We start from the raw sequence: 26,335 nt of genomic DNA, 5'->3' as shown, positions 1-26,335 counted from the left end.
CCATGGGGTCTGGGGCATCAAGCTCTGCATAACTCAGTGGCTCTACCGAGTGTCACACCTCTCGACCAAGCTCCTGCACTAGCGTGTGGTCCGGGTATGGTGGGTGGATCGGCCTCGGAGTGCTAGTATGGAAGAAGTCGGTGAGAGCTTTCTGTGCTGGTCCTCGAGCAAGTACAGCTGATCTGGATATCTCTAAGTAGTAAGGACTCCCTGTGACTACGGAGCTCTAGAAGAAAAAGTCCCAGGCATCTCTGATCCGGGAAGTCCATGATCCTGGAAAGTGGTACGAACCCAGCTCGGAAGAGGCAGTGGAACCTCCCCCGAATCTCATAGTATACAGGGCATCGGCATATGTAATGATCCTTTGTCTCGGGGGCTCTGCTTGATAGAGTCGGCATATCCTGAGAGCGAGAGCGAGAGCGAGAGCGAGAGAGAGAGAGAGAGAGAGAGAGAGAGAGAGAGAGATTCTAATCGGTTAATCGGGTTACATTTCATGTGACAGGTCGAAGTTCATTTTAACAAGGAGAAAAAGCTGAAGAAAGAGGTGAGCTTTCAAAAAAGCCAAGACTTCCAATTGATTATTTCTGAAAGCCTTACGAGAAGATCAGAGCAGAAAATAATGATTCCAGTTACTGTAAGAGCAGTGCACTCCAAGTTTGTGCTGGTTCCCGGGCATGGCATCCACTTTGGGTCTCAAGTATGTGGTACAATATCAACTGCCCACACACTCAACGTCATGAATGTGGGGGATTTCCCATTCAGTTTTAGACTCTCTGCACTAACAAACTTAGAACCAGTGGAGGGCTCACTTGCAGACAGCAGCACACAAGCAAATAAAGCAAGAAAAGAACCTGAAAAAGCAGTTGAAGGGGGAAAAGGAGGTGAATCAAACAAAACTACTGGTGGGAGATCAAAGAAACAGCTTGAGAAGAGGCCGTCATCGGCAAAACTGACACCTGAGACTCTAGAGCTGAAATGCTTTACTCTCAGTCCAGCATCAGGAACAGTCAATCCCAATGAAAGGCAAGACGTGTCGATCTACTTCAAGGCTGAAGCTCTGGGTAATGTTTTGGAAAGCATTAGGGTAGCAATATCTGATCATGATCCTTTGCAGTATCCACAGGATATTGTGTACAACATTGCCGGAGAGTCCTGTATGCCAGGCATTGCTACAAGTCCAGAGATCATTTTTGAGGAGCACCATGTGGTAGAAGGTGTCAATCTTCTCGGATGTATTCCTCCTAAAGGGACTTTCTTCAAAAAAGACAATCTTTTCTCCTTTGGGGCTGTGGTATTAGGATCTCCCAGTTCAAACAGCACAGGACAAAAATCTCCCAACACAAGTGTGAATTGTAGACTTAAAATTGAGAACCCTTTTAAAGTTCCATGTTCTCTTCAGTTCTCCATTTCTGGTCCTCAACAAGGCCAAGAACCTCCCCTATGCATGTTTGTCTCACCAACAGCGATTGACATACCTCCATTGGAACATAGATACATTACGTGCTCATTTCTTCCCACAGCAATGGAAAGATATTCTGCCATGTTTGAAATAATACTCATGATCAAAGGACAATCCCAGATGTCCCTCCTTAAATTTGAAGTCGTAGGTGAAGGGACTTTGCCACATCTAAGCATAGAAAGTCCTTCACTACTTTCCCCCTCTAACACCCCATGGCTCAGGTTCCCTCGTCTCCTCAAAGGGAAATCACAAGAGCTGCCTATTATCCTTCACAACAAGGGGTTGGTCACGGCCACATTCAGAATTGAGATCCACGATAGCCTTAAAAGCTGGATTTTATTTGCTTCATTATGTGGAGAGCTGGAGACTCCGTTTGATTTTGGGGCCAGCTTTACTATTCCAAGTGGAGAAAAACAAAGATTTAGGGTCACTTTCTCACCAACAGAAGAGAGACTGTACACAGGGGAAATACAGTTGATCATTGATGAAAATCCCTTTGAAAAACTAAGCATCCAGATCACTGGGGAAGGCTATGATGAAGAAATAGTTTTTGTGGGACTGCCTAAGAATTCAGACAATGAGGTATATTTTGAAGATTGCCCGATTGGATCCCAAAGGTCGCTCAAGTTTGGCCTGCAAAATAAGGCAGTTGACAAGCATTGGCGTTTTGAATGGCCAGATGTTGCTTACATGACATTTTCTCCAGTTTCCGGCTACCTTTTGGGGGGGAAGTCAAAAAGCATATGTGCTACATTCTGTCCAGACAAATCAATACAGTACATTGATCAGGAAATAAAGCTTCAAGTGTGCAATGTTGTAAATAAGGGAAATGGGGAGCTGCTAGAAATGGACCCAGTACCTGAGACATTGGCAACCTTGGGTGATTCACAGCAGGCAGCCTCCCTGTCTAAAAAAGTGGATAGTAAAGCTAAGGCACAGTCAGGTAGTGGGTTTGTCTCAGGCTCTGGAAGAGAACCCCCTTACGAGGTAGTTAAGGGAAGCAGCAAGGTGATTGTTGCCAAGCTGCATGCCATAGCTGATACAACAAGGTATGAATGTTCCATTCGGGAAATAAACTTCAAGTCAACTGTTATGTTTCAGAGAAGGGTCTTTACCTATTTGCTAAAGAATCCTAGTAATGCTATAATGTCATTTACCTGGATGGTGCAAAAGATGGATGGGAGTCGGGAGGACAAAGGCATGTACGTTGTGAGCCCTCTGAGTGGATTGGTAGAAGCAAAAGGATCCACAGAAATCATGGTTAGGTTTGGTCCCACAGAGGTGGAGGACTGCACACGAACCTTGGTGTGTGATATTCCCAACCTTGATCCTACCTGCCCTCCTCTAAGGATATCATTGACCGGTAAGGTAACCCGTCCTTGGTGCTATTTTGAACTGCTGAGAAGTGACTATGCTTCCAGACGGAATCCTGACCAGGGGCCTCTAGATCCTGATTTGAATGTGATTGAATTTGATTCTCTAGGATCAAGCATGCATGATATCAAGTACTTCGTGGCAACAAACCCCACTAGTAAATCCTATAAGTTTGTCTGGGAGCGGAAACAGATTTATCATCAACAAACTGCAGAATTGGCTCACAGCTTTAAGCCAAATAATCTTCCAGACCCCTTCAAATGCTTGACAAAGGCTGGAGAAATTATGAGTGGGAAGAAGTATGAAATGGCATTTGAATACACCCCTGCAAAAACTGAGCTTCATGAAAGCCTTTGGATTTTCAGAATACCAGAGCAGGAAATTGAGGTGCCATTTCTTTTGGTTGGCAATGTAAAGAAGCCTGCTCTGACTTTTGATAGATCTGTAGTCAACTTTGGGCAGGTCCTTGTTGGCACTCGTGTGAAGCACACGGTGCAATTTAGAAACAAAGAGCCTGTACCTTTTTCTTTCAGTTTTGCTAGGCTGAGCTACAGTGGGTGGCAGCATTCTGATGATACACACTTGAAACCCATCATTGACATTCACCCCATATCAGCAGTCGTTAAGCCAGCCTCAACGTTGTCCATAGAGATCAGCTTTTCTCCGGCAATTGAAGGATGTGTGGACATGAAAGCAGTTTGCAATGTGAAAAAAGCTAATCCACTGTTCCTCAGCATCAAAGGAGAAGCATACCAATATCATGATGAAATCTACATGGAAGCAGGCGATGATGGGGCACCGTTACAACTTTTGGCTAAGGAGATGAACCACATTGACATTGGGCAGGTCCTCGCCAATGTCAAAATATTCAGAAAGTTCACTCTAGCCAACCGTGGAAGCTTTCCTTTTCAGTTTCTGTGGGATTGGGGTCACAACGCGGCTGTCCAAGTTGAGCCCTTTGGTGGCACCATAGGCAGGGATGAGCAGCGCACCTGTGAACTCTCAATCTTCACAGAAAATTTGAAGAATGAAGTTGAGATTCCTCTAACATACCAGGTGATGCATGGAAAAAGATATAACCTGAAGCTTTCAGGTACATGCTACCGCCCGAAGCTCAGGTTCAGTTTCTATAAGTACGACTTCGGGCCTTGCTTTTTCCATCACATGGACATGGTGCCTCTGTCAACTGAGCTCTTGATCTCAAATGAGGGTACCACAAACATCAGCTGTGAGACACTTTACAAGAACACAAGTTTTCTAGAGGTTGACCAAGTGAATACTGTTCTAGAAGCAGGCCAGATACAGAAGGTGAAAATTACATTCAAGCCAGATTGTATAGCACTTTACAAGGAGGCAGTAAGGTTCCGTATCAATGGGTTGGATACTGTAACTGTGTTTGTGATAGGAGAAGGAACCCCCATTTTAGTGGATGTTGTGGATCTTCAACATAAGCAGGTTGCCTTTGGCACACTGAGGTTAGGGCAGAGCGCTAGGCGGCATGTGGAGATCACAAATAAGAGCAAATTACCCGTGCATATCTCCTTTCAACCATGCAGGGAACACTTGCAAGGGCATGGAATCATGTGTTTCCCTGAAGAGGGGCTTGCACTGGCACCAAAGCAAATTGAAACCATAGAGATACATTTCAACCCTCAAACAAGAATTGCAGCTTTCACAGAGACAGTTGTGCTAGGTATAGCAGGGACTGCTTTAAAACTCCTCACTGTGTCCGGTGTTTGTCTGGCGACGGATGTGAGGCTCAGAAGCAACATCATTCCGTTTGATCCTGTGATTCTAGGCTCTCATGTGACAAGAAAGATACAAATCGAGAACTGTGGTGATCTGGGAGCAACTTTCTCTTGGGATGCTAGAGCATGTGGCTCAGAGTTCAGCATTTTCCCCAATGATGGCTGCCTTGCACCTCATCAAGTTGCCACCACAGAGGTGGTATTTCATCCCACTGTTGTGAGCCCAGAGATCCGAATAGAGAACATCCCATGCATCGTCACAGGTGGTAAAACACTCTTTCTGACCTTAACAGGTTGCTGCAGAGAATGTGAAACTACAGAAGATGTTCTTAGCTTTAAGGCCCCTGTGAGAACATCACAGGTGAAGACCATCCAGCTCAGGAATGAAACTGACTCAGAGTGGATCATCCGTCCGAGGATAAAAAATGAGTTCTGGAAAGGGCCGTTATCCATGGCCATTCCTGCCGGTGGGGCAGTTGGGTATGACATCACTTACCATCCTCTGACAATGTGCAGCACTACAGACAGTGAGCAACATAAAGGATCCATCCTCTTTCCTTTACCAAATGGATCGGCGCTGTTGTACAAATTGGTCGGAGAGGGAGGCCGGCCTCTCCCAAATGGTGAGTTCAAGTTCGAGGTAAAGGCGAGAAACCATCTCTCCTTTACCCTTCCCGTACAAAACTGGCTCAAAGCAACACAACACTTTGTGGTGTCCATCAAGCAGCCTGAGGATAACATGGAAGGAACTTTCAAAGGACCAAAAAGCTTAGATGTCCCGGGTCTGTCAAGAAAAGACTGCATTTTCTCTTTCATTTCTTTCAAAGCAGGGGTGACAAATGCCTCGGTCGAGTTCAGAAATGAGAGTTCTGGAGAATACCTCTTCTTTAACGTGAGCATCTCAGTGGGCAAAGCAGATGTGGTGCAATGCTTGAGTCTAACAGCTCTTGTAAGGCAAAGGGTCACAGAGACTATTTACCTCAGTAATCCTCTGGATAGAGCTGTCAAGTTCTCTTTGAAATGCATGAACCCAGAGATACAGGTAGCAGCCAGTGCAGAGATTCATCCTAATTCAGCCAGTGCAATACAGGTTGCATTCCGGCCGCTTTTTGAGAGACAAAAAACTGCATGCCACTTGTCTCTTGAGAGTGAATTGCTTGGTGAGTACCTATATGAGCTGCAGCTGAGGAGCATAGCATGTGGGATGGAGCCACCATTGAGTTTTGTTGTCTCCCTTGGCAACCAGCATTTGCAGAACTTCAAATTCATGCATTTTCTCCCAGCCAAGACCTCCTTCACTTGTGAGATCTCCTCAGAAGGACTGGATTCTGGGTTTTCTGTGGCAAATGGCAACGTGGCAGCACAGGCAGCTGGCCCAGAAGGGGTGGAGGTGCAGGTGCCAGTAGTATATGAGCCTTCTTATGTGGCTGAAAGGGTTGTGGCTGTTTTGACAGTGAAATCAAGTGAAGCTGGGGTGTACAAGTGCCGTTTAGAGGGCAGTAGCAATGCCCCAACCCCGCAAGGTCCATTTTTTATCAAGGGCTCCACCCACATACCCTTTAAAAACGTCTTTGCCAAGCCTGTTCAATTTTTTTACTCTGTGGACAATGCTGCCTTCACAGTTGGCAAAGGTGAGAAATTGGGTTCAAAACAAGTGGCTAAAATAGGTGTGACCTACAAAAGCATGCAGGGAGCACCTTCCACTGGAAAGCTCACTGTGAGCTGCTCAGAAACTAGCTACACTTGGGTCCTGTATGTACAAGGCATGTAAACAGAAGTGAGTGTGAATAGGAAATGCTGGGAAAAGGTGTGTTTAGAAAAAGTTTTTGTTTTTCCTTTTATTGAAGTAACAACCACCCCATGATGTTTCTACAGAGTGTGCCAACCATGTTTCTGCAGTTAATGCTGAGAAAAGACGTGTTCATAGAATCTTTGTGTTGCCTGTATTGGAGTGACAACACAACCCATGTTTTGGCTGAGTGTGCCACAGGTGACAAACCCTCCCTCATAATTATCTTAATAGTAAATTTCATCACTGGGGTCTGTGAAGAGCTGTGGGAATCAGGCTACGATGTCTTCGTGGGCTATGCAGTTGATTAAAGCATAGTGTCGTCCTCAATTGATCCAAGTCACAGAAAATGCAGATCCGGTCAGGTGCTGATGGAGGCCGTCAGAACCTAGTCCCTCGGTGTGCAATCTATGATAGCCTGTATTGCCTGCTGGGTGGAATGTGGTATTGGCTCTAAGAGGTAAGGCTGAGTATGACTCTCTCTAGCTACCATGAAGGTGCTCTGGAAGGCTGGGCAGATCTGTCTTTTGGATCTGAGGGGAGAGAGAAAGAAAGTTTATTAACGTCTACAAAAGACCCAAAGGTTCTATGAGACTGTAAGAGGCCTCCCAAGCCTATATAACCAAGATCTCTGTAACACAGTCCAAACAAGATTAGAGAAACCAAATAGAAGGGATGCATGCAAGCTCACCACCCAACCGTAGGATCAGTACTTCGATCCACCCCCACGCCAAGGGCTAAGTCTCCACTCCACACTGGCACCCCATACCAAATAAAAGGGATGCAGGCAAGCTCACCACCCAACTGTAGGATCAGCACTTCGATCCACCTCCAAACCAGGGACTAAGGCTCCACTTGACAGATACATGCCAATCAGCACTAGCCTCCCATACCACCAATGCCTACACACAAGGGTCCTCGTCTCAAGACTATAAGTGATCTTCCATGTCCACGGCAGGAGTAGAGTAGAAACCTTGGTCCACGCACATACCCATAAGAAGTGCACCGCACACTCAATAATAACCCAAGGCATCACTTATATAGTGACAATTGCTGCCATAAATAGCTAACATGCCATAGATAGCCAGTAGTCTATTTTTATTAATTCTAAACCTTAGCCCTCTGTATCTACTTGATATCTCCTAATCCCATGGTCCCCTAACCTTGTTGAATTAGGTTTGCTAATCCGAGGATTAGCTTCAGATACATAACATACTTCCCCTCCTCAGACGTTTCCACTCTTGGAAACAAAATCTATCTAAGCAATAAAATCGGGGAACATATGTCATAAACTAGCAACTATCTCCCAAGTCGAGTCCTCTGCCCTATCTTCCACTTAATTTTATACTTAGGGATCAACTTAGTGTGTCTGCAAGCACTATCTCTCGAGGAGGCTAGAGCTGCGTAGTCCTCATCCAGATGGCCTGGGTTGTAGGGCACATAGTAAAAATCGGGCCAGAGAAACTAACTCGCAGCAGGTATACATAGGATGTTATTATAATCACCAGATCTTCTTTGTAGGTGAAATGATGCCTAGATGTCACTGAGTGTGAGGCATTAAAAATCATCACCTTTGTCTTGCCAAGGTTCACTGTTAGGTATTGCTACTCACAAAACATGTGTAATGCATCCAGATGCCTTTGTAGTCCCTCGGCTGAGTCTGAAACAAGCACTATGTTATCTGCATACAATAAAATGGTGATCAAGGTGCCTGCCAAAAGTGAACCTGTGCTGTGCTGAAATCAGAGAGCTCATCAATGTAGAGCTCAAGAAGTAGAATCGGACCATTAACTGACTTATAGAGTGCTATGATGCCCGAGATCATCTCCACTGGTATACCTAGATCCTATAAGCGTCTATTAGCCATGACAGTTCCATATTTGCCTAACTTATTCTTGTCTCCTCTTTTGGAACAGGTTTTATCCAATTCAGCCAGCATCCCACGGTGCATTGCCACATTAAACATATCGTGAATCCACCAATTGATAATCTCTCCCATCCATTTGACCTTCTCAGCCCCAAAACCTTGCAAGTGAGATACCTCATGGTTGGAGAGTTTTTGGATCCATGATTTCTACGGTGGTTAAACGGGAGAAATTTAATACGAGTTTCTCGTATTATTGTGGTGCATCCATTTGGAGTAGAAGGTTTTCTAAGTTGGTAGATGTCCTAAAGTGTGAACCCTTCCAGAACCTGAAGCATTTTTCCATTAGTATCCTTCCAAAATTTTGCACACTATTTGACCTTTTGTGGTGCTTTGTCAGGTGTGTTCGATCAGCTTGATCATCACCGATGGCTTTATCTGCTGCATCATATTCTTTCTCCCAAGTAATAGATCTGGCTACGACTCTTCTTGAACTTTTGCTTGTGGGTGTCCATAGGTTCATGCTTGCAAGGGTAGACCACTCGATCAAAATGTTTCTTAACGCCTTCCTGGGTGCTGAAAAAATATTTAGTAGGCATTGGGGTTGAGACAAACTGTTGATCAGAGAGCTAAGACATTATTTTCCTCTAGCAAAACCCTGCAGAGGTTACTAGAACCTTTTGACAATTCTTGAGCATACAACACTGGATCGTGTGGTGTAGATTCTTCAATTGCTTATGGGGTAGCTAGCAATTCCTCTTGCTTTGCCACTCACTTAGCTTCCACTTGCTGAAGTAGATTGTAAATTCAGGCTCACAGCTCTTTCATCTGTGGTGGCAGATCTTTGTCGCTGAGTAAAAACTCAACATCTTTATCTAATCATTGCAGACTTGCCATATGTACTTGACCTGGATGTGATTATCACAATCATCTAATGATTGCAGACTTGCCATATGTACTTGACCTGGAATGTGATTATCACAATCATCTAATGATTGCAGACTTGCCATATGTACTTGATCTGGAATGTGATTATCACAATCATCCAGATTATAGACTAGTGCTGATTGCAATAACTGTGTGTTCACTGGGTTTGTGGGCCGCTCGTGCTCTTTCAGCACATGACATACCTCATAGATAGACCAAATTTCCTTCAATCTGGCAAATAAGGTGAATGGCAAAACTGCTTGGTTTTGGCACTCTGTCATTGCCAATGACCTTCTGCTTCTGTCTTTCTAGCTTCATCTTGATGTTTGAAATAGCCATGACCCGATGTGAACGGATTGGTGCTGAAGTTCCCCTTGAATAGAACTTGGACCTGCGTTCTCTGCTCATGGTGTTTTGTCCTTAAGAGTTCATCCTTTGAGATTAAAAGCAACTCTCTTTGTGCCTTCTTTCTTCAGTCTAGGCTTCGTTCGGCTACCTTCCTTTTACTTTTCCATATTAAGCACCTTGTCTCCTCCAGGTGTGTTTGTCCTAGTTCCTTGGGTCCTTCAGCTGCTTTGGGCTTCCTTGCATGGTTCATCGTTATCATCATCTTCCTCTTCTCCCTTTCCTTTATCAACTGTATTGTTTCCACCAGGTGGTTAATTGCTTTCAACAGCATTATCATTCTTGCCTGCTTCTTCCTCGTCCTTCTTCTCTTCCTTATCTTCCTCATCCTTCTCCTTTTTGTTTTCATCCTTAGCATCATCTCAGCGTCCTCAACCTTGCTAGATTCAGACTCATCCTTCTTGTCCTTCTATGCTTCTTCGTGCTCTTCCTCACTGTCATCATCTTGAGGACGTTTGCCCTCAACGTCCCACTTCTTAATTTTGTTCTAGAGCTTCCTTACTTCTTCCTCGTCCTCTAACTGGACATCTTTCCTCTTTGACATCAAAGTGTAGAATGACCCTCTTCTTGTTTGTCATCAGACAACACAATCTCCATGAATCTCTTTTGATTTCACCATGCATTTTGTAGCGTTTGAATTAGACTATCCTGCAAATAAAAAACCACTGCATTCAGTAAATCAGGATCCACAAAAATTCCCCATGTCCAAATATGTAGTCATCATGCCTATCAGTCCTCTGGATGACAACTCTAAGGTGAAGAAAGTTCTTTGCCCTATACTGTACTTACCAATCAATCGGTCGAGCTACTCATGTCAAAGTCATATTCTTGTAGGATTTCAATCCACCTTCTCTGCCTCATGTTGAAGTTAGGTTGGGTGAAGATCCACTTCAGACTCTTGTGGTCAGTAACAAGCTGGAATTTGCACCCCAAGAGATAATGCCTCCATAACTTGAGGCAATGAACAACAGCTAAGAGTTCCAAATCGTGGGTGGCATAATTTGCTTCATATTGCTTTAGCTTGCGAGAAGTATAAGCTATTGGTCTTCCTTCTTGGCCTAAGACACCACCAAGTGTTAGACTACTAGCATCAGTACTAACTACCTCAAATTTTCTAGCTAACTTTTATTTTTGGCATGTTACATGGATTGTGATTATGCAATCACATTAGTTCAGGCCATGATTATGCAGATTGCATAATCACGGGTTTTGGGAACCAAATTTTTTAGATTTGAGGGACGAGGAGAGTGTTAAGAGATTGAATTTCTCCTTTGTTGATGCTAGGTGAATATGTAGAGGAGGGGTCACTCATAGCCTTGGAGCAAAAAGCTTGAGCACATAGTAGATATGGTGTTAGCGAAGAAATTAGGAGAAAGCTTGTGGTGATTGGAAATGAAAATAAAAAAATAACGAGTTTCGCTTTGGGGAAGCTCTATCTTCTCTCTCTACTCGTAGAATGATCGTTGAAGCCTTTTATAGGAAATTGTGAGACCTTAGTATAGAATGCATGCAAAGGAGTGTCTTTTTTTTTCAAGCATAAATCATTACATACTAAAATAAACCTTAGAAAAACACTCTTATTTTTGGAAAAAAAAACTCTCAAAATATATTTAATGGAAAAACTTGTTCAATTTTGTTTTGGTTTGATTAGTGGATGATATGGCAAATCTATATAGCATTAGTGCTAGATTTTACTCTCTCTCTCTCTCTCTCGCACGACATTGTTCGAGCTGAGTTTGTTGCACCACCTATGGCAGTGGAGGCATTGTTCCAGACAATCTCCTTTATATACAGGATGAGGGAGATGCCCACGGAGAGATTATCCCGCCGAGCTTTTGAGGCATCCAGACAGATGGCCGAGGCTGGACACATTGGATCTTGGTATGCACACATGCTACAGTGGTTCTCACATCATGGGATAGACATTGAGCGGTTGCCACCTTTTCAGTATGATCAGTCTCCTCCACGGGGTTACCTCTCTCTCAATGAGAGGAACAGAGTGATGAGACAGGACATATGGCAGCACTACATACACGAGACATGGACAGCACCAGAGAGCCCACTACCACCGAAGATGCTGTGTTACAGAGAGCACTTTATGAGCATCTCAGAGGATGGGTTTATACATCGACTGCGGTACATGGATGTATACATGCTACACAGCTCTCGCGTTGCTATTGGCCAGCTACGAGTCTCATCACATCAGCTAGAGATAGAGGCTGGGAGAGCGGCACGGGTTCCCAGAGCTGAGCGGATATGCAGATTGTGCCGCGAGGAGGTGGAGACTGAGGATCACTTTGTATGTAGATGTAGAGTCCACCAGGGGGTCAAAGATAGATATGCAGGATTGTTTGAGGAGCACTCTTCACTACATCAGTTGATGGAGGCCTCGGACCAGCGACAGCTTGGCAAACTCACAGATTTCTTCCAAAGAGCTATGCCAGTGCTAGCTGATGTACCACGTGGGGTGACCGCACAGAGAGCAGAGGAATTGAGAGCCAGGAGGAGACCTAGACAGACTGGACATAGAGCACCCCGACTCCGTCACACCGAGAGATAGCAGCTATCCGAATGAGACACCAGATGGAGACACAGGAGAGGCTAGCTCGCTTTCATTCAGACTCACGGTACATGCTCACACCATTCACAGCCTCAGCATCGGCGATGTATGATATCTTATATCCCTCTTATGGCACTGGATGGAGTTACACATCGATCTGCATAGCATGCTTGTACTACCCCTTCAGCATATAGAGATGCATCTTGCCTTAGCACTCCATCCACATCCCCACCCCCCCTTATATTGTTTGTATATGGGCTCCACCGATCCATGATGATTCACAGTTGTATCCAGACACATGCACACTTTTTCTTTTCTTTCTTTTCTTCCGATGACCGGAAGAACACAGTTGTATTATTTTCTGTCTCATAGGCCGACTTTGGCCTCTCGTAGACGTTAATATATCTTTCTTTCTTTCTTTCTTTCTTTCTCGCGCGCGCGCTACCTGCCTGCGCCCCCCCCTCCCCCTCCCGCTGCCTGCGTGCGCCCCCCTTCGCTCTCTCTCCCGCTGCCTGTCCTTCGCCCCCCCCTCCTGCTGCCTACCTGCGCCCCCCCCCCCCCCCCCCCCCCCCCCCCCCCCCCCAACACGTTGCCTGCCCTTCGCTCTTTCTCTGCCCTCCCCCCTTCGCTCTCTTCTACGCATCTCTCCCTCCCCTCCCTCCCACCCACCTGTGCACCCTCTTGCCCGGCCCTTTGTCCCCTCCATCTCTCTCTCTCTCCTGAAGGTCAGCACCATGTTGAGACCAACCCTGGTCTGCTGAAGTAACAGTCACAGCCCACAAGGATTAACGACAAAAGAAACGTCATGGAGGCACGTATGGAAAAGCTCGAAAAGATGCTGAAGGATTTGAAGAAAACCACGGACAGCAACCTCAACACTGTCCAGAAGAACCTCCTTGATCGCATTGCTAGGCTGGAGACCGAGGCAGAAACATGGAAGAAAGAAAAGGAAACAATGCAGGAGGAGATTGCCCAGCTTAAAGGCGAAGTAGCTTCACTACGTGAATGCCCAGAAGAAGGGGAAATCCTCGAGGCAGACAAAGAAGCCATGAAGGAGGAGCTCACCCAGACGATTACCAAAACCCTGGAGGGCAAGATGGAAGCAGTAAGAGAAGGATGGGTGGAAGTGGTCAAGAAAAACATTAAGAAAGAAGTACAAGAGGACACGCACATGGTCCAATCCACACTAGATGAAGAGGAGATGAGGAGAATCCGTCGCCTGAACATACGCGTGACAGGTATTCCAGAGACAGAGGGGTGCACCCCTGAGGCGGACGGCCGAAACTTATGCATAAAATTAGGCCATGCGGAGGATGCACCACTTCCATTCACCAATATATGGAGGACAGCCCCACCCAAGGACCCCACCCAAAGTAAAGCCCTAATGCTACAGTTCGCAGACGAAGTGAGCAGGCAAACCTTCATGAGACAGAGAGTTATTCTGAGAAACCTACCAGCGGACCCCATCTACTTTGATGATGACCTAACTTGGATGCAGAGACAACATAGGAAATCATGCATGCCACAAATTAAAGCAACACGTGCTGAAGGGAAAAAGGCACATTACAGAGACGGCCATGTATACATAGAGGGCAAGATATGGCCTATGGGACACAGGAAATTATCAAGAAGCACAAGGAGATGTATGCAGCAGTTTGGAACTGCAATGGGGCTCTATGGACACATCCAGGCAGACTAGAGGAGGTTATCGAGAACAGAGACATGAAAGCCCAGAGAGAGGCTTACCACGGGTAGCAGGGTACCAGTGGGAATCAGTGTATAGACAAGGGATGCGACAGGGCACTTCCAGAGGCTCAGGTGGGATCGCTATACTATTCAGACGAGCACTACACCAGCGTATCAGGGTGGTGTCGAGAGACCCAGAGGCACGCTACATGTGGATTAGCCTACAGCTCTCAGAGGTGAGAACAGTCTACTTGGCAATATGCTACTTCCCATCGAAGGGGTCGAGATTCAACACAGGTCACATGGAGGACCAGATTGGAGGAGGAGAGGAGAGAGGGGCCCTTCCTAGTGAGTCTCCCTACGCCACTCTATCCGCAGATATCCTACACTATTCGACCATGGGGGAGGTTCTCCTGATGGGGGACTTCAATGCACGCACATAGAATCGACAGTGTGAATCATTCGACTTCACAGATCCCCTCATCCTACAGGCACTAGACGATGTAGATGCAGGGACCACAAGGATGTCAGAGGACAGTGGGCCAGACATTACAGGTTTTGGGCAACACCTTCTAGACCTGGGAGCTAGACACCATCTCGTTATTTATAACGGGATGTCACAATGGCCAGAATCGGGAAGACTCACATGTTTCCCATCATCAGGAGGCAGCAGCACTGTGGACTACATATTGGGCTCGCGGGAGAGCGCAGACCAGACCTGATAGACTCTTTCACTATCCCTACATGCCCCATTGGTGCGGACCATACTTATTTGGCTTTTTATCTTAGGAGCTCTCTTGATCTGCCACCCCTAACCACTCAAGCATCTCGTGCCATCTTCCACTTTACCCGGGAGCTTGCAGATGTTTATGATTCAAAAGTACATGATGGCCTCTTTGTTATGGACCCTACAGCACCCATCGATGTACTGACGGCCCAGCTTTCACACATACTGCACACAGCAGCTAGCAACAGCTTTCCACACCATCTCCAGACAGGGAAGCCACCTAGATCCGGGGACATGCCCCAGAATAGATGGTATGATAATGAGTGCAAAGAGCTTCATCAACATCTCCGAGCCCAAATAGCGAAAGGGGAAATAACACAGCAGCAGGCCAGTAGACAGATGCGGTCTCTTACACGCCGTAAGCAACGCACATATGAGGAGGCTCAATACTAGGACATCTACCACATGCTCATGAGCAAAGATGCAGCCATTGCTTGGCGACGACTCAAAGAGCCACGCCCCCCCACCCCGATTACTGATCCTCAACGCTGGCAGAGTTATGCCGAAGGGCTTTATGATGTTCCGTACCAGCCACTCATCCCTCGCCCCACCGAGACTCCACCGACCTCATCGGTTTTCTTTACTACCGATATGGCATCTCGAGCTATACATAGATTCCAACATGGGAGAGCTGAGGATCACACCGGCTTACAAGGTGAGCATTTCATTTATGCAGCTGACACACTCTCTCCTTTTATTGCTTACCTCTTTAACAAGGCTTTGGTAGAAGGTTTCCCGGCTGAGTGGAGGATGCACACTATTGTACCGATCCACAAAGCTGGGGACATGTTGGACCCTGGTAATTACAGGACTATCATGATTGGTCATACCTTGGCCAAACTCTATGGGGCTATCTTGGAGGTAGAATTGAGCACACACGCTGAGAGGGAGGGGCTTCGTGCCCCTGGTCAAGCAGGTTTTTGACGAGCCTTCTCTACTATTGATCACATTTTCACCCTGAGATGCCTGATTGACCAAACTCGGGCACGGAGATAGAGACTATTGCTGTTTTGTGGACTTCCGCAAAGCCTTCGACACAGTCCTGAGAGAGCGCCTCTTCCACCGCTTACAGACACTGGGCATACCCCGCGACATGATGTGGGGGAATTACAGATTATATGAGCAAGTGTTTGGACGAGTTAGATGCCCAGGGGGGCTATCAGATATGATTGCCAGCATCATTGGTGTGAAGCAGGGCTGTCCTCTCTCCCGGACACTCTTTGGCTTATACATCGACGAGGTAGCATACTACATCATACACAGAAGAGGCTTTGGGATTGACATCTTAGGTACGACTGTACACATTCTATTATATGCTAATGATATCATTCTTGTGTCGGATACTCAGACAGGGCTACAAAGGCATCTACAGGCCTTTCTGTGCGGAGCGAGGACTCACAGTGAACCTTGGGAAAACCAAGGTTATGGTCTTTCATACATCAGCAGCAGTTCGATGCCAGACTATCCTTACATTAGCCCGGGGATAGGTAGAGGTGTTGGGCTCATATGTATACCTTGGGGTCACATTTACCAGCTCATCAGGGAGATTCTCTATGGCACAGGCAGCCAGAGAGAGAGTGACACAAGGGTACGCAGCACTAGCAATTTTGGAACGCCAGTGTCACCAGGCACACTTCCAAGAGCCCCGTACTAAGGGGTGACTATTTGATACACTAGTTACTCCAGCATTGATGTATGCAGCAGCAGTATGGGCACTAGGTTTGACTACATCCTCATGGACACAGATAGAGCGTCCTCAGATTTTGATGCTCTCACGGATGATCCGCAGCAAACCTTCAGTACCACATGATATCCTTCGAGCGGAGTTTGCTGTACCACCTATGTTAGTAGAGGCCATGTTCCAGACTATATCTTTTATACACAGGATGCGGGAGCTCCCACTAAATCGGGTATCTCGGGCTGCTTTTGAGGCATCCAGACAGCTTGCTGAGGACGGACATACCTGGTCATGGTACTCCCAGGTGGTACAGTGGATATCATCACACAGGATTGATATTGACAGATTACCACCCTTACAGTATGACCTAGCTGCACCACACAGACGTCAGACAGAGAGGAACAGAGTCATGAGACATGACATTTGGCAAGGCCACATACACGAGACTTGGCTATCTCCCAGTCAGCCACTCCCGACGAAGATGCTCTACTACAAAGACCACTTCTTGAGCACCTCCACAGACGGCTTCATCCAGCGACCACACGATACTTGGAGGTCCTCTTATCACATGGAGCCAGAGTAGCCATTGGGCGACTAAGGGTCTCATCACACCAACTAGAGATCGAGACTGGGAGAGCAGCATGCATCCCTCGAGCAGAGCGCATTTGCAGATTATGCCAGACGAGGGTAGAGACAGAGGAGCATTTTGTTTGCCAATGTGGTGCTTTGCAGAAGATCAAGGCATGCTATCCTGAGGTTTTTAGAGGGACCACATCACTTAGACAGATCTGGGAGAGATCGGACGAGAGACAACTAGGCAGACTACTACTAGCACTACAGAGACACAGTGAGATCTTACTTTAGACACCCGCACATCATAGCGGAGGAAAACAGTCTCAGTTGACTGACTTCTTCCAGAGATTGGCACCAGTAGCCCAGCCACACACATTGGGAGTGACATCTCAGCAAGCGGAGGAGATTCGAGCTAGGCGACGACCCAGACTAGCTGGCTACCAGACACCACGGCTACACCACAGAGAGATCGCGGCCATTCGGTCTCGACACCAACAGGAGGTCCAAGAGCAGCTGGCACATTTTCGCTCTGATCCAAGACGCATGTTCCAAACATTTATGGCATCCTTAGAACGGATGTATGACATATTGTACCCAGACTATGAGACTGGATGGAGTTAGGAGTAGATAACATATCATACTTGTATCACCCCTTCAGCATATAGAGATGCATTAGTAGCCCTAGTATTCCATCCACACCCTCTCGTTTGTACACCACTATTGAGTCCCCTATGGTCGTGTTGTCATACTTGTACATTTTATTCTCACCCCACATTTTCCTCTTGATGACTGGAGGAACATCATTGTACTACTTGTTTGTCTCATAGGCCAATTTTGGCCTTTTGCAGACGTTAATATATCTTTCTTTCTTTCTTTCTTTCTTTCTCTCTTTCTTTCTTTCTCTCTCTCTCTGTCTCTCTCTGTCTCTCTCTCTCTCTCATTTTCTTGACTGTCTTGATTTTTTGAATCTTGGTTCTCAGTTTTCTTGACCTTCTTGATTTGAGGTTCTGACTCTGCAAAGACCCCTCTCTCTTTCTATATATATATATATAAATAGATATCTTACCCGCCACTGATCACCTGCTGCCATGTCCAAATCAGTGGAGACCGAGCTGTCCCACTTGGAGAACAATTTTGTTGATAAAAGAGCAATACAAAAGCTAGATGACATGTGAAATGAACCATCAAAGAAGCTTCACACCATCAAGGAGGAGTTGCAAGAGCGAGAATTACAGGGGTATAGGGAAGATCTCACAACTGTAGGGACGGTGAGATGAAAGCAATGGAGCTAGAAATGCAGGGTTACAAAGAGGAACTCTTGGCCCCCATGGCGACCAAGAAGAAGGAAGGCCTAGAGATTACACAACTGAAGGAGGCAAATGCCAAGCTCCATGTCACGTAGGCTGTAACGCCTGTGACCACGAAGGAAAGAAACAAGGACTCGGTCAATATGTTTCTAGCGAAGTGGTCAGATTTGCACGCACTGCGACAGCAGCCTAGCCGTATACAGCCCGTAGAGGCTAGCCTCTCATTAACCGGCAAAGCGTACAAGTGGTGGATGAGTTTGACAACTCGTCCTGCCACTTGGACGGAGTTTGAAACGATGTTTCGAAAAGAATTTTTGCCTGTTAAAAATGAGGCAGAGAGAAGCTGGGAGTTATGGGACAAGTGCTCGATGGAGAACAAATCCCTAACTCAGTACATCTCAGACTATAGGGAGATAGTACTCAAGCTAAAGGGAATCGATGCATTCCAGACATTGCGAGGCTTTAAAAGAGGCCTCAAAGATGATTACCTTGAGTACGTAGAGCCCTTACAGCCTAAAGACTTAGCAGAGGCAATTAAGTATGCGCAGATATTTGATGACATCAGGCGTCGTAGTGCGCGTGGTGGTTCTAGCAAGGCTGAGGGTAGTGAAAAGAGGAGGTTAGGCCTTAAAAGAAAAGGGTTCCGCAGTGATAAACAAGGGGATAGGACGGACCAAGAAGGAGAGGGTGGTCATTGATCTAAAAAACCGCGACCATCCAAAAAGAAAAGAGACAGCGAAATCCAAAAGAAAGAGCAGTATATTAAAGCGCGAAAGGAAAATCGCTGCTTTGTAGGGCACACGAAGGCTGAGTGTCCAAAGCTTAAAGCCAGCACGAGTGGCAACGAGCCCAAAAAAGATGGTAAATCTTCTAGGCAGTTGCATACAGTGCAGAGACTCCCTCTCAGTTCCGCAGAGTTCAGAGAGGTGACAGTGTGATTGTGATGAGCATCACGCTTGTTCAGTGACACCAGCGATGTGGCAGCCTACTGTAGGTCCGCATGACATGGTGCGCATGTATGGCACCGTAGGTGGCCGTAGAGTCACAGTTTTTATTGATGATGAAGCTAGCCACAACTTCTTGAACTACTCGTTAGTCAAGAAGTTGGGGTTGACTGAGACCCGGAGTGATCATGAGTATATTCTTGGCCTAGCCAACGGATATGACAAAACGGTATGGAATACCGTAGTATTGGGGGTCACATTATCTATGCAAGACTACGAGGCTCCGCTTGACTTTCAGGTCATGCAATTAGCCAGAGCAGACGTATATCTAGGCAGGGAGTGGCTGTATGGCTTGGGCCCTAGTCTAGCTCGGAATTACTTACATAATACGCTATATTTTGAGCATGGAGATAGAGTCATTACCCTGCAAGGCGACCGTACTGTCTCCGCCACACCACTTATTTCCTCCATGGAGATGTGTACAGCGGTCCGCAGAGACCATATAGCAGAGGTATATGCTTGTTACCCTCTTTTAAATTCTGTTTCTGTAGATGAAACTGTAAATGATGTTTGCGTAGACAAACAAGAAAAACAAAATAGCCTTGGACGAAACCCACTGTTTGAAAACCCTGTTTGGCATGCATGTGATTCAAATAAGAAAAAATCCAAGGTGAAAGAGACATTAAAGAAAAAGTACGTAGATACTTTAATGAATTTATTAGAGGAATTTCAGGATGTTTTTCCTGATGATTTACGAGATGGTTTACCACCATCTAGAGAAGTAGACCATGGCATCGAAGTTATGCCAGGATCAAAATCTATAAGCAAACCTGCTTATAGATTAAGCCACTCCGAGGCACAGGAGGTGGAAAAACAATTAACGGAATATTCGAACAAAGGCTTTATTCGGCCTAGTTCAAGTCCGTGGGCATCGCCTATTCTTCTGGTAAAGAAGAAAGACGGATCTATGCGGATGTGCATAGACTATAGGGCTCTTAATCAGATAACGATTAAGAACAAGTATCCAATGCCACGCATGGATGAGTTGTTTGATCAACTCTATGGATCGAGATACTTTACAAAAATAGACCTGAGATCAGGATATCATCAGGTTAGAATTAAACAAGAAGATGTTGCGAAGACAGCATTTAGGACCCGTTTCGGGCATTTTGAGTTTTTGGTTATGCCATTTGGGCTAACCAATGCTCCAGCGACGTTTATGACGCTGATGGACAGTATCTTACGTCCATATCTTGGAAAATTCGTAGTAGTTTTCCTAGATGATATTCTTGTGTACAGTAAGACACAGAAAGAACACATAGAGCATTTGCGTCTCGTGTTCGAGTTGTTGCGAGAGCACAAACTATTTGCAAAGAAGAGCAAATGTGAATTTTTTGAAACAGAAATTCACTACCTTGGCCACATTATATTCGCCGATGGTACGCGGATGGAGCCAGAAAAAGTAGACGCTATTCTTAAATGGCCAGCGCCGAAGAATCTCGAAGAACTGTAGATTTTTCTTGGCATGTCGGGGTTCTACCGACAACATGTGAAGGACTACGCGAAGATCGCAGTCCCGTTGACTGACCAGTTTACGATCAAAAACTAAAAACATTAGTTGGGGGGAAGCCCAACAGAAAAGCTTTGATAAGCTCAAGGTGGCCGTAGCAGCTGCACCTATTTTGACTATTGTCGATCCGAATGAGCCGTTTGTTTTGGAAACAGACGCTAGTAATGAGGCCATTGGGGCCGTACTTATGCAAAGGGGACGCCCAATTGCATTTGAGAGTAAAAAGTTAGATCGTGCGCAGCGTAACTACTCAGCTTATGAGCGAGAGTTACTAGCGATAGTTCATGCACTAAAAAAGTGGAGACACTATTTATATGGTGCTACTTTTGAGGTCCGGACGGACCATGAAAGTCTGAAATGGCTTTCAAGTCAAAATGAACTGAAGGGTAGAAAAGCTCGGTGGGCGGAGATTCTACAGGAGTTTGACCTTCAAATACGTTACCAGAAAGGTAAGTATAACGTGGTGGCAGATGCACTTAGTCGCATGCCATAGATTAATGAACTTAGTTTCATAGTCTTCAAGAATGATTTCTTGGAGTCACTACGTGGTTTATGTCAGCATGATCCATCTTTTACAGAGGTCTGGAGCGCTGTACGCGTACGCACTTCTTTACAGACGCGACCACCTCCCTCGTTGGCACGTATTGCTAGTCCGGAGAGACTGGCTGAAGGTGCAATGGAAAGGGAAGCGAGAGTTAGTCCGGAGAGACTAGCCGTGTCTTCGGGGTATAGTTTGGAGCAGGAGAGCTCTGACGTAGGCCCTTCATCACCTTTGACTGCCACGGCTTCAAAGGGGAGTGATAAACTTCGTCGAGGGGAGAAATATGCTAATTACTCCATTGACGACGGGTACTTACTCTACAAGGGTAGAATATGTGTACCAACTATTGGTAACTTTCGGGCCCAAATTCTTAAAGAAAGTCATGATAGTCCAAGTGTGGGTCATCCTGGGATTCAGAAGACCTATGCACTAGTAAAAAGACAGTTTTATTGGCCTAGTTTGTTTAAGGACGTCCAGACTTATGTGCTGAAATGCAGTAAGTGCCAGGTCAATAAACATGAACGTCTTAAGGTTGGAGGACCACTCCATCCGCTGGAGATTCCTCAAAGGAAATGGGAAAGCATTTCCATGGATTTCATTACCGGTTTACCCAAGACGAGTCGAGGGAATGACTCGGTGTGGGTGGTAGTGGACAGGTTAACTAAAATGACAAAGTTTATCGCCACGACTGTTAAAACGCCAGAGTTGGCAAAACTCTTTATTGAACATCTCTACAAGCTATATGGCCTGCCCGCAGATATAAACTTGAGTTACCGGAGAGTTCTCAAGTCCATCCTGTCTTCCATGTCAGTAAACTGAAGAAATCAGTTCACGGGTTAGAGAACGCAGTTTCTCCAGAGATTTTGGTGGACTTGATAAAGCCACCAAACATACCACATGAACCTGAAAAGATTCTAGAGTATCGTGACAGACAAACCCGACATAAAGTGTACCAGGAGGTACTTGTTAAATGGACAGATAGGGATGAGGAGGTAGCTACCTGGGAACGCCATAGTGCAATTTCCAAAAGGTTTCCCCAATTTGTTTTCGAGGACGAAAACTCTTCTTAAGGGGGGGGTAATGTCACATAGGCTGTAACGCCTGTGACCGACGGCAAACCGGATGGCCATGTCCGGGGTTCAGTGGGAGAGGACGCCCGTGCGGAGTCATGGGCGGCCAGGCTAGTGTGGACGGCAGGTCACACACTATATAGCGTGGGGGATAAGGGGCAATCCTCATTCTTCCTCTATGGTTGCGTGGTGAGCCAGAGGCCGTCCCCTCCTGTGGTAGCGCCCGTAGCGGCGTTACGAGTATCTAACACTCCAAGCCAAGTTGGTTGAAGCAAAGAAGGCAATTGCAAAACGGGTGGCAGAAGTACAAGCCATCAAGGGGAGGCACTAAAAGAAAGGCTCGCCTCTAAGTTGGGTGGAGGTGGTAAAGAAACATAAACCAACGGACACAAGCAAGATCACGGTGGACACTCTGGAAGAAGACCAAAGGCAACACAAGGCCCTCAATGTGAGGGTCATAGGTCTTCAAGTGGGAGCATCACTGCAAGAAGATATGAGAAAACTACGTGGATTGTTGGGGATAAGGGAGGTTCCAACATACATACATGCTTGGAGGGTGGGTGAGGAGCCCAAAGAAAAGTCTCTTATCATGAAGTTTGGGGATGCACCAAAAAAAAAAGAGATTTCATGTAGAAAAGGAGGGAGCTCAAGAAGGGCAGGTGTATCTTGAAGATGACCTTACACCAATGTAGGCAACTCATAAGAAGATAGGCATGATAGAGGTGAAGAAAGCCCGAGATGAAGGTAAATGGGCAGCCTACAAAGGTGCAAGAGTGATTATCCGAGACCTATGCCCCAAATAGGGGTGCGAGCTCTATGGGACCAAAGGAATCTTGGACATGGCGGTATGGAATTGCAACGGCACCTTATGGTCTTATCCAAGAAGCTTCTTTGAGTCATTTATAGACAAGGATGCCATCTTCTACACAGAGATACACAGAGCTCGGAGAGGGGACTACCAGATGTAGCACAGTATGTGTGGGAGTCCTACAAAGGGGAGAAAGAGACATCTGGGGGAGTTAGAGGATTTGGGGGAGAAGCAGTACTACTTCGATCACACCTCCAGACCATACTATCTGTAGTTCGAAGGGATTAGGAGGCTAGATACATGTGGTTGAGACTCCATAGGGAGAATGCTAGGGTGTGGGCAAAAGGTCGAAAGGACCAAATGTGCGAGAGATCAGAGCAAATCAACATAGCATGAAATGGATGAATGAGTGTATGTATAACAATCAATGTATTCCAATACAAGAGGCCGTCTGATGTGAGGCGACTCTGAGTAGTAGACCAATGAAGAAGCAAAGGCAAAATCGACGACGAACGCTGGTGTCGGGGACAGCGGTGGAACTTCGAGTGAAGTAGAGGTAGAAGGCTGCAACCGCAGGACTGTAGTAGATGCAGGTTGCTACTAAATGCTGATGGAGCAGAAATGCTGCAGGAGTAGAACGGATGATGAAGATATGCGTGTAGATTAGCTGGGCTGCCGTGGTAGAGCCGACTGGATGTGATACTGTAACTGTCATATGATGTGCAAAAGGCACAGCCGACTGCTGGTATTCGGCGGTTGATGTTAGTTGATGATCGTCGAGCTCTTGTATTGCGCTGCTGAAAACGCAAGTAGTGAAGCACTCGTGATGCGATCGTTGATGTTCATGATGATGTGTTGGGTTGATATGTTATGTGCTGAATGATGATTATTGACAGGCTGCTGCTTTGTGTGTTGTGCAGGCTATACCACCGGCTGGTTGGAGTATTGATTGACATTGATTAATGTGTGATGAAGTTGGTGAATAATGAAGTGCTTCTTTTATATGATGAGGGGTTGCTGGTCGGTCCAGAGGAAGGCTGTTGGCCAGCAGCAAATGGACAAAAAAATACCGATAAAATGCCTTTTGGGCTAGTTGTCACACCAGGGTAGTCTACATAGCAGTGTGTTATTGTCCTCCAGACACTTCGAGGTTTGCTCCTACAGATGGCCAATCACCATACTTAGCATTGTATACAAAGATCCTAGTGAGAGGAAGGTACTACATGTTGGAGGGGGGGACTTTAATGCCAAGACACGGGGAATGCACAGGTCAATTTCTTTGAGTATGAACGGGACCACATCATCATATGGGACTGGAACAACACACAGAAGATGGGGTATCAAAGGTGTTCTATGTATGTTGGGGCCATCAAAGCTTATGGGAGATTCTTTTTGGAGCTGGGGGTAGTAGATGGCCTCATCATTTACAACGGTGTCACTAGATGGCCATCCTTCAGGGGATTGGCTTGCTTTTCAAACAAAGGCGGATGGAGTACCGGTAATTATTCAATGGGCACACTAGGTTTGATACCAGATATCCTCACCTTTTAGATCCCACCTAAATCCTTGGGAGCCAGTCATGTTTTCTTAACCTTTTCCATAGTCGGCTCCTTCCCAAAGAAGCCCTACCCTAAAACCATAAGTCACTATACCAAAGTCCATTTTGATCATGATGCAGATAATGGTTTATGACTAACCTTTACCTATCACCTCTTAAACTTAGACCTATGAGCTCCCTTATCTCACACCTCCAATAGCAAGCTGGGATGGGATGTTTTGAGGGAACAAAGGCCGCCTACACCCATTGAAAACCCCATGATATGGTAGCAGCACACACAAAAGATTTACCACAACCCAAACCCCGTTTTTATTGCCACCCCATAGCCTGCCCGCCCCATCTCATCTAGACTCTTCACCTGAAAATGTAGCAAAGGCCATACATAAGCTCCAAACTAGGAAATCTAGGATCTTGCAGCAGAGCACGTCATACATGTATGTGATACACCGGTCCCTTTCTGCGCTAAGATCTTTAACCGTGCCCTTTGTGAAGGTTTCCCCCCATCTTGGACAGCCAACACAATCATCTCGATTCACAAAGTCGGAGGCGCCCTAGACCCAAACAACTACCACACTACCATGATCGCCCATTATGGAGTAGTTCTTTCGTCAAGAGGACAGGTTGGTTTTTGGAGATTTTATTCCACTCTGGATCACATTTTCACACTGAGAGCCATGATAGAGGAGGCCAAGGCGAGAAAGAGCAAGATTTTCTGTTGCTTTGTGGATTCTCGCAAAGTCTTTGACACAGTCCCCTGCACTCGACTCTCTTATCGATTCAGGAGTTGCCATTTCTAGAGCAGATCATCTGGGGAGTGATGGCACTTGGACGTATGTCTAGTATGATCATGAGAAACATTGGGTTGAAGCAAGCAAAGATACCCTTTGTCGCCTGACTTTGTTTGGCATATACATGGATGAGATTTCAAAGTTTATTGACAGACTCGGAGGGACTGGGAACAACTTTTTGGTGACCTGTTTTTTTTGTTATGTGAATCTTTTGGGATTTGGTGTAGATATGTTTTGATTAGCATTTAAAGTATCTACAATAAAAACTCAATCATAAGGGGATCCAAAGGAAGGTGGACTTTTTTTATAATTTTGTTTTTTAACTTTTTTGGATTTAGTGTAGAGATGTTTTGATTAGCACTTATTGTTTGTGTAATTGTAGTTATTGTTTTTAATATAAACACTACATAATGGTATAATAGCAAGACAACCTTTTGAGAAGGGTCATTTGTAACTTGTTCAATGTTTCTTTGGTTTGATTAGTGGATGATATGGCAAATCTATATAGCAATATAGCTAGATTTTACTATGTGTTGTTCTTACTCCACACACACACACATCATTTTTTATAATTACTTTTTTATTAAAGTAGATTTAAGCAAAAACTAGTGGCGATATCATACATCTTTTTCAAAGATAACCTCCGCAAGAAAGTATAATCAAAATTATTGCGGCACTCTATAGAGGTTCCATAATTAAGGCCACAAAGATTCACAAAGTTTGAGTTAAATGTACACTCTTTCTCTCTCGCACTGCCATGTTGCGGCACTCCATACAAGATATCCTAGGATGATTTGCCAATCTTATGCTCTTTGTACATGGATTAGCCTTAACATCTTAGCTTTAGCATTTTAGCTTTGTCATTTTCTTTCATTTTTGTATCCATGATGTTGAATTCC

At 45.6% G+C, this 26,335-nt stretch overlaps 1 protein-coding gene across 3 annotated transcripts in view; it reads left to right on the top strand.

Annotated features, from left to right (window-relative positions):
• Window positions 1-25,724, top strand: part of LOC147612894 (uncharacterized) — a 224,838-nt gene extending 199,114 nt beyond the window's left edge. The window contains exons 25-26 of one of the 3 annotated variants that reach the window (XM_086782164.1): window positions 503-6,388; window positions 24,011-25,724. In XM_086782164.1, the coding sequence (XP_086638290.1) occupies window positions 503-6,352 (5,850 nt within the window). In that variant the 3' untranslated portion in view covers window positions 6,353-6,388; window positions 24,011-25,724. Of the gene's footprint in view, window positions 1-502; window positions 7,555-24,010 lie in introns of those variants that run through there. The other 2 variants (XM_086782165.1, XM_086782167.1) reach the window with 2 other exon arrangements.
• The last annotated feature ends 611 nt before the right edge of the window (window positions 25,725-26,335 follow it).

Source organism: Cibotium barometz, chromosome 44 (assembly GCF_041138505.1).
Source record: "Cibotium barometz isolate CiBa-2024 chromosome 44, ASM4113850v1, whole genome shotgun sequence".
NCBI lineage: Eukaryota > Viridiplantae > Streptophyta > Polypodiopsida > Cyatheales > Cibotiaceae > Cibotium > Cibotium barometz.
Note: the sequence above shows the minus strand (reverse complement) of the source record. Positions and strands in the feature narration are given on the sequence as shown.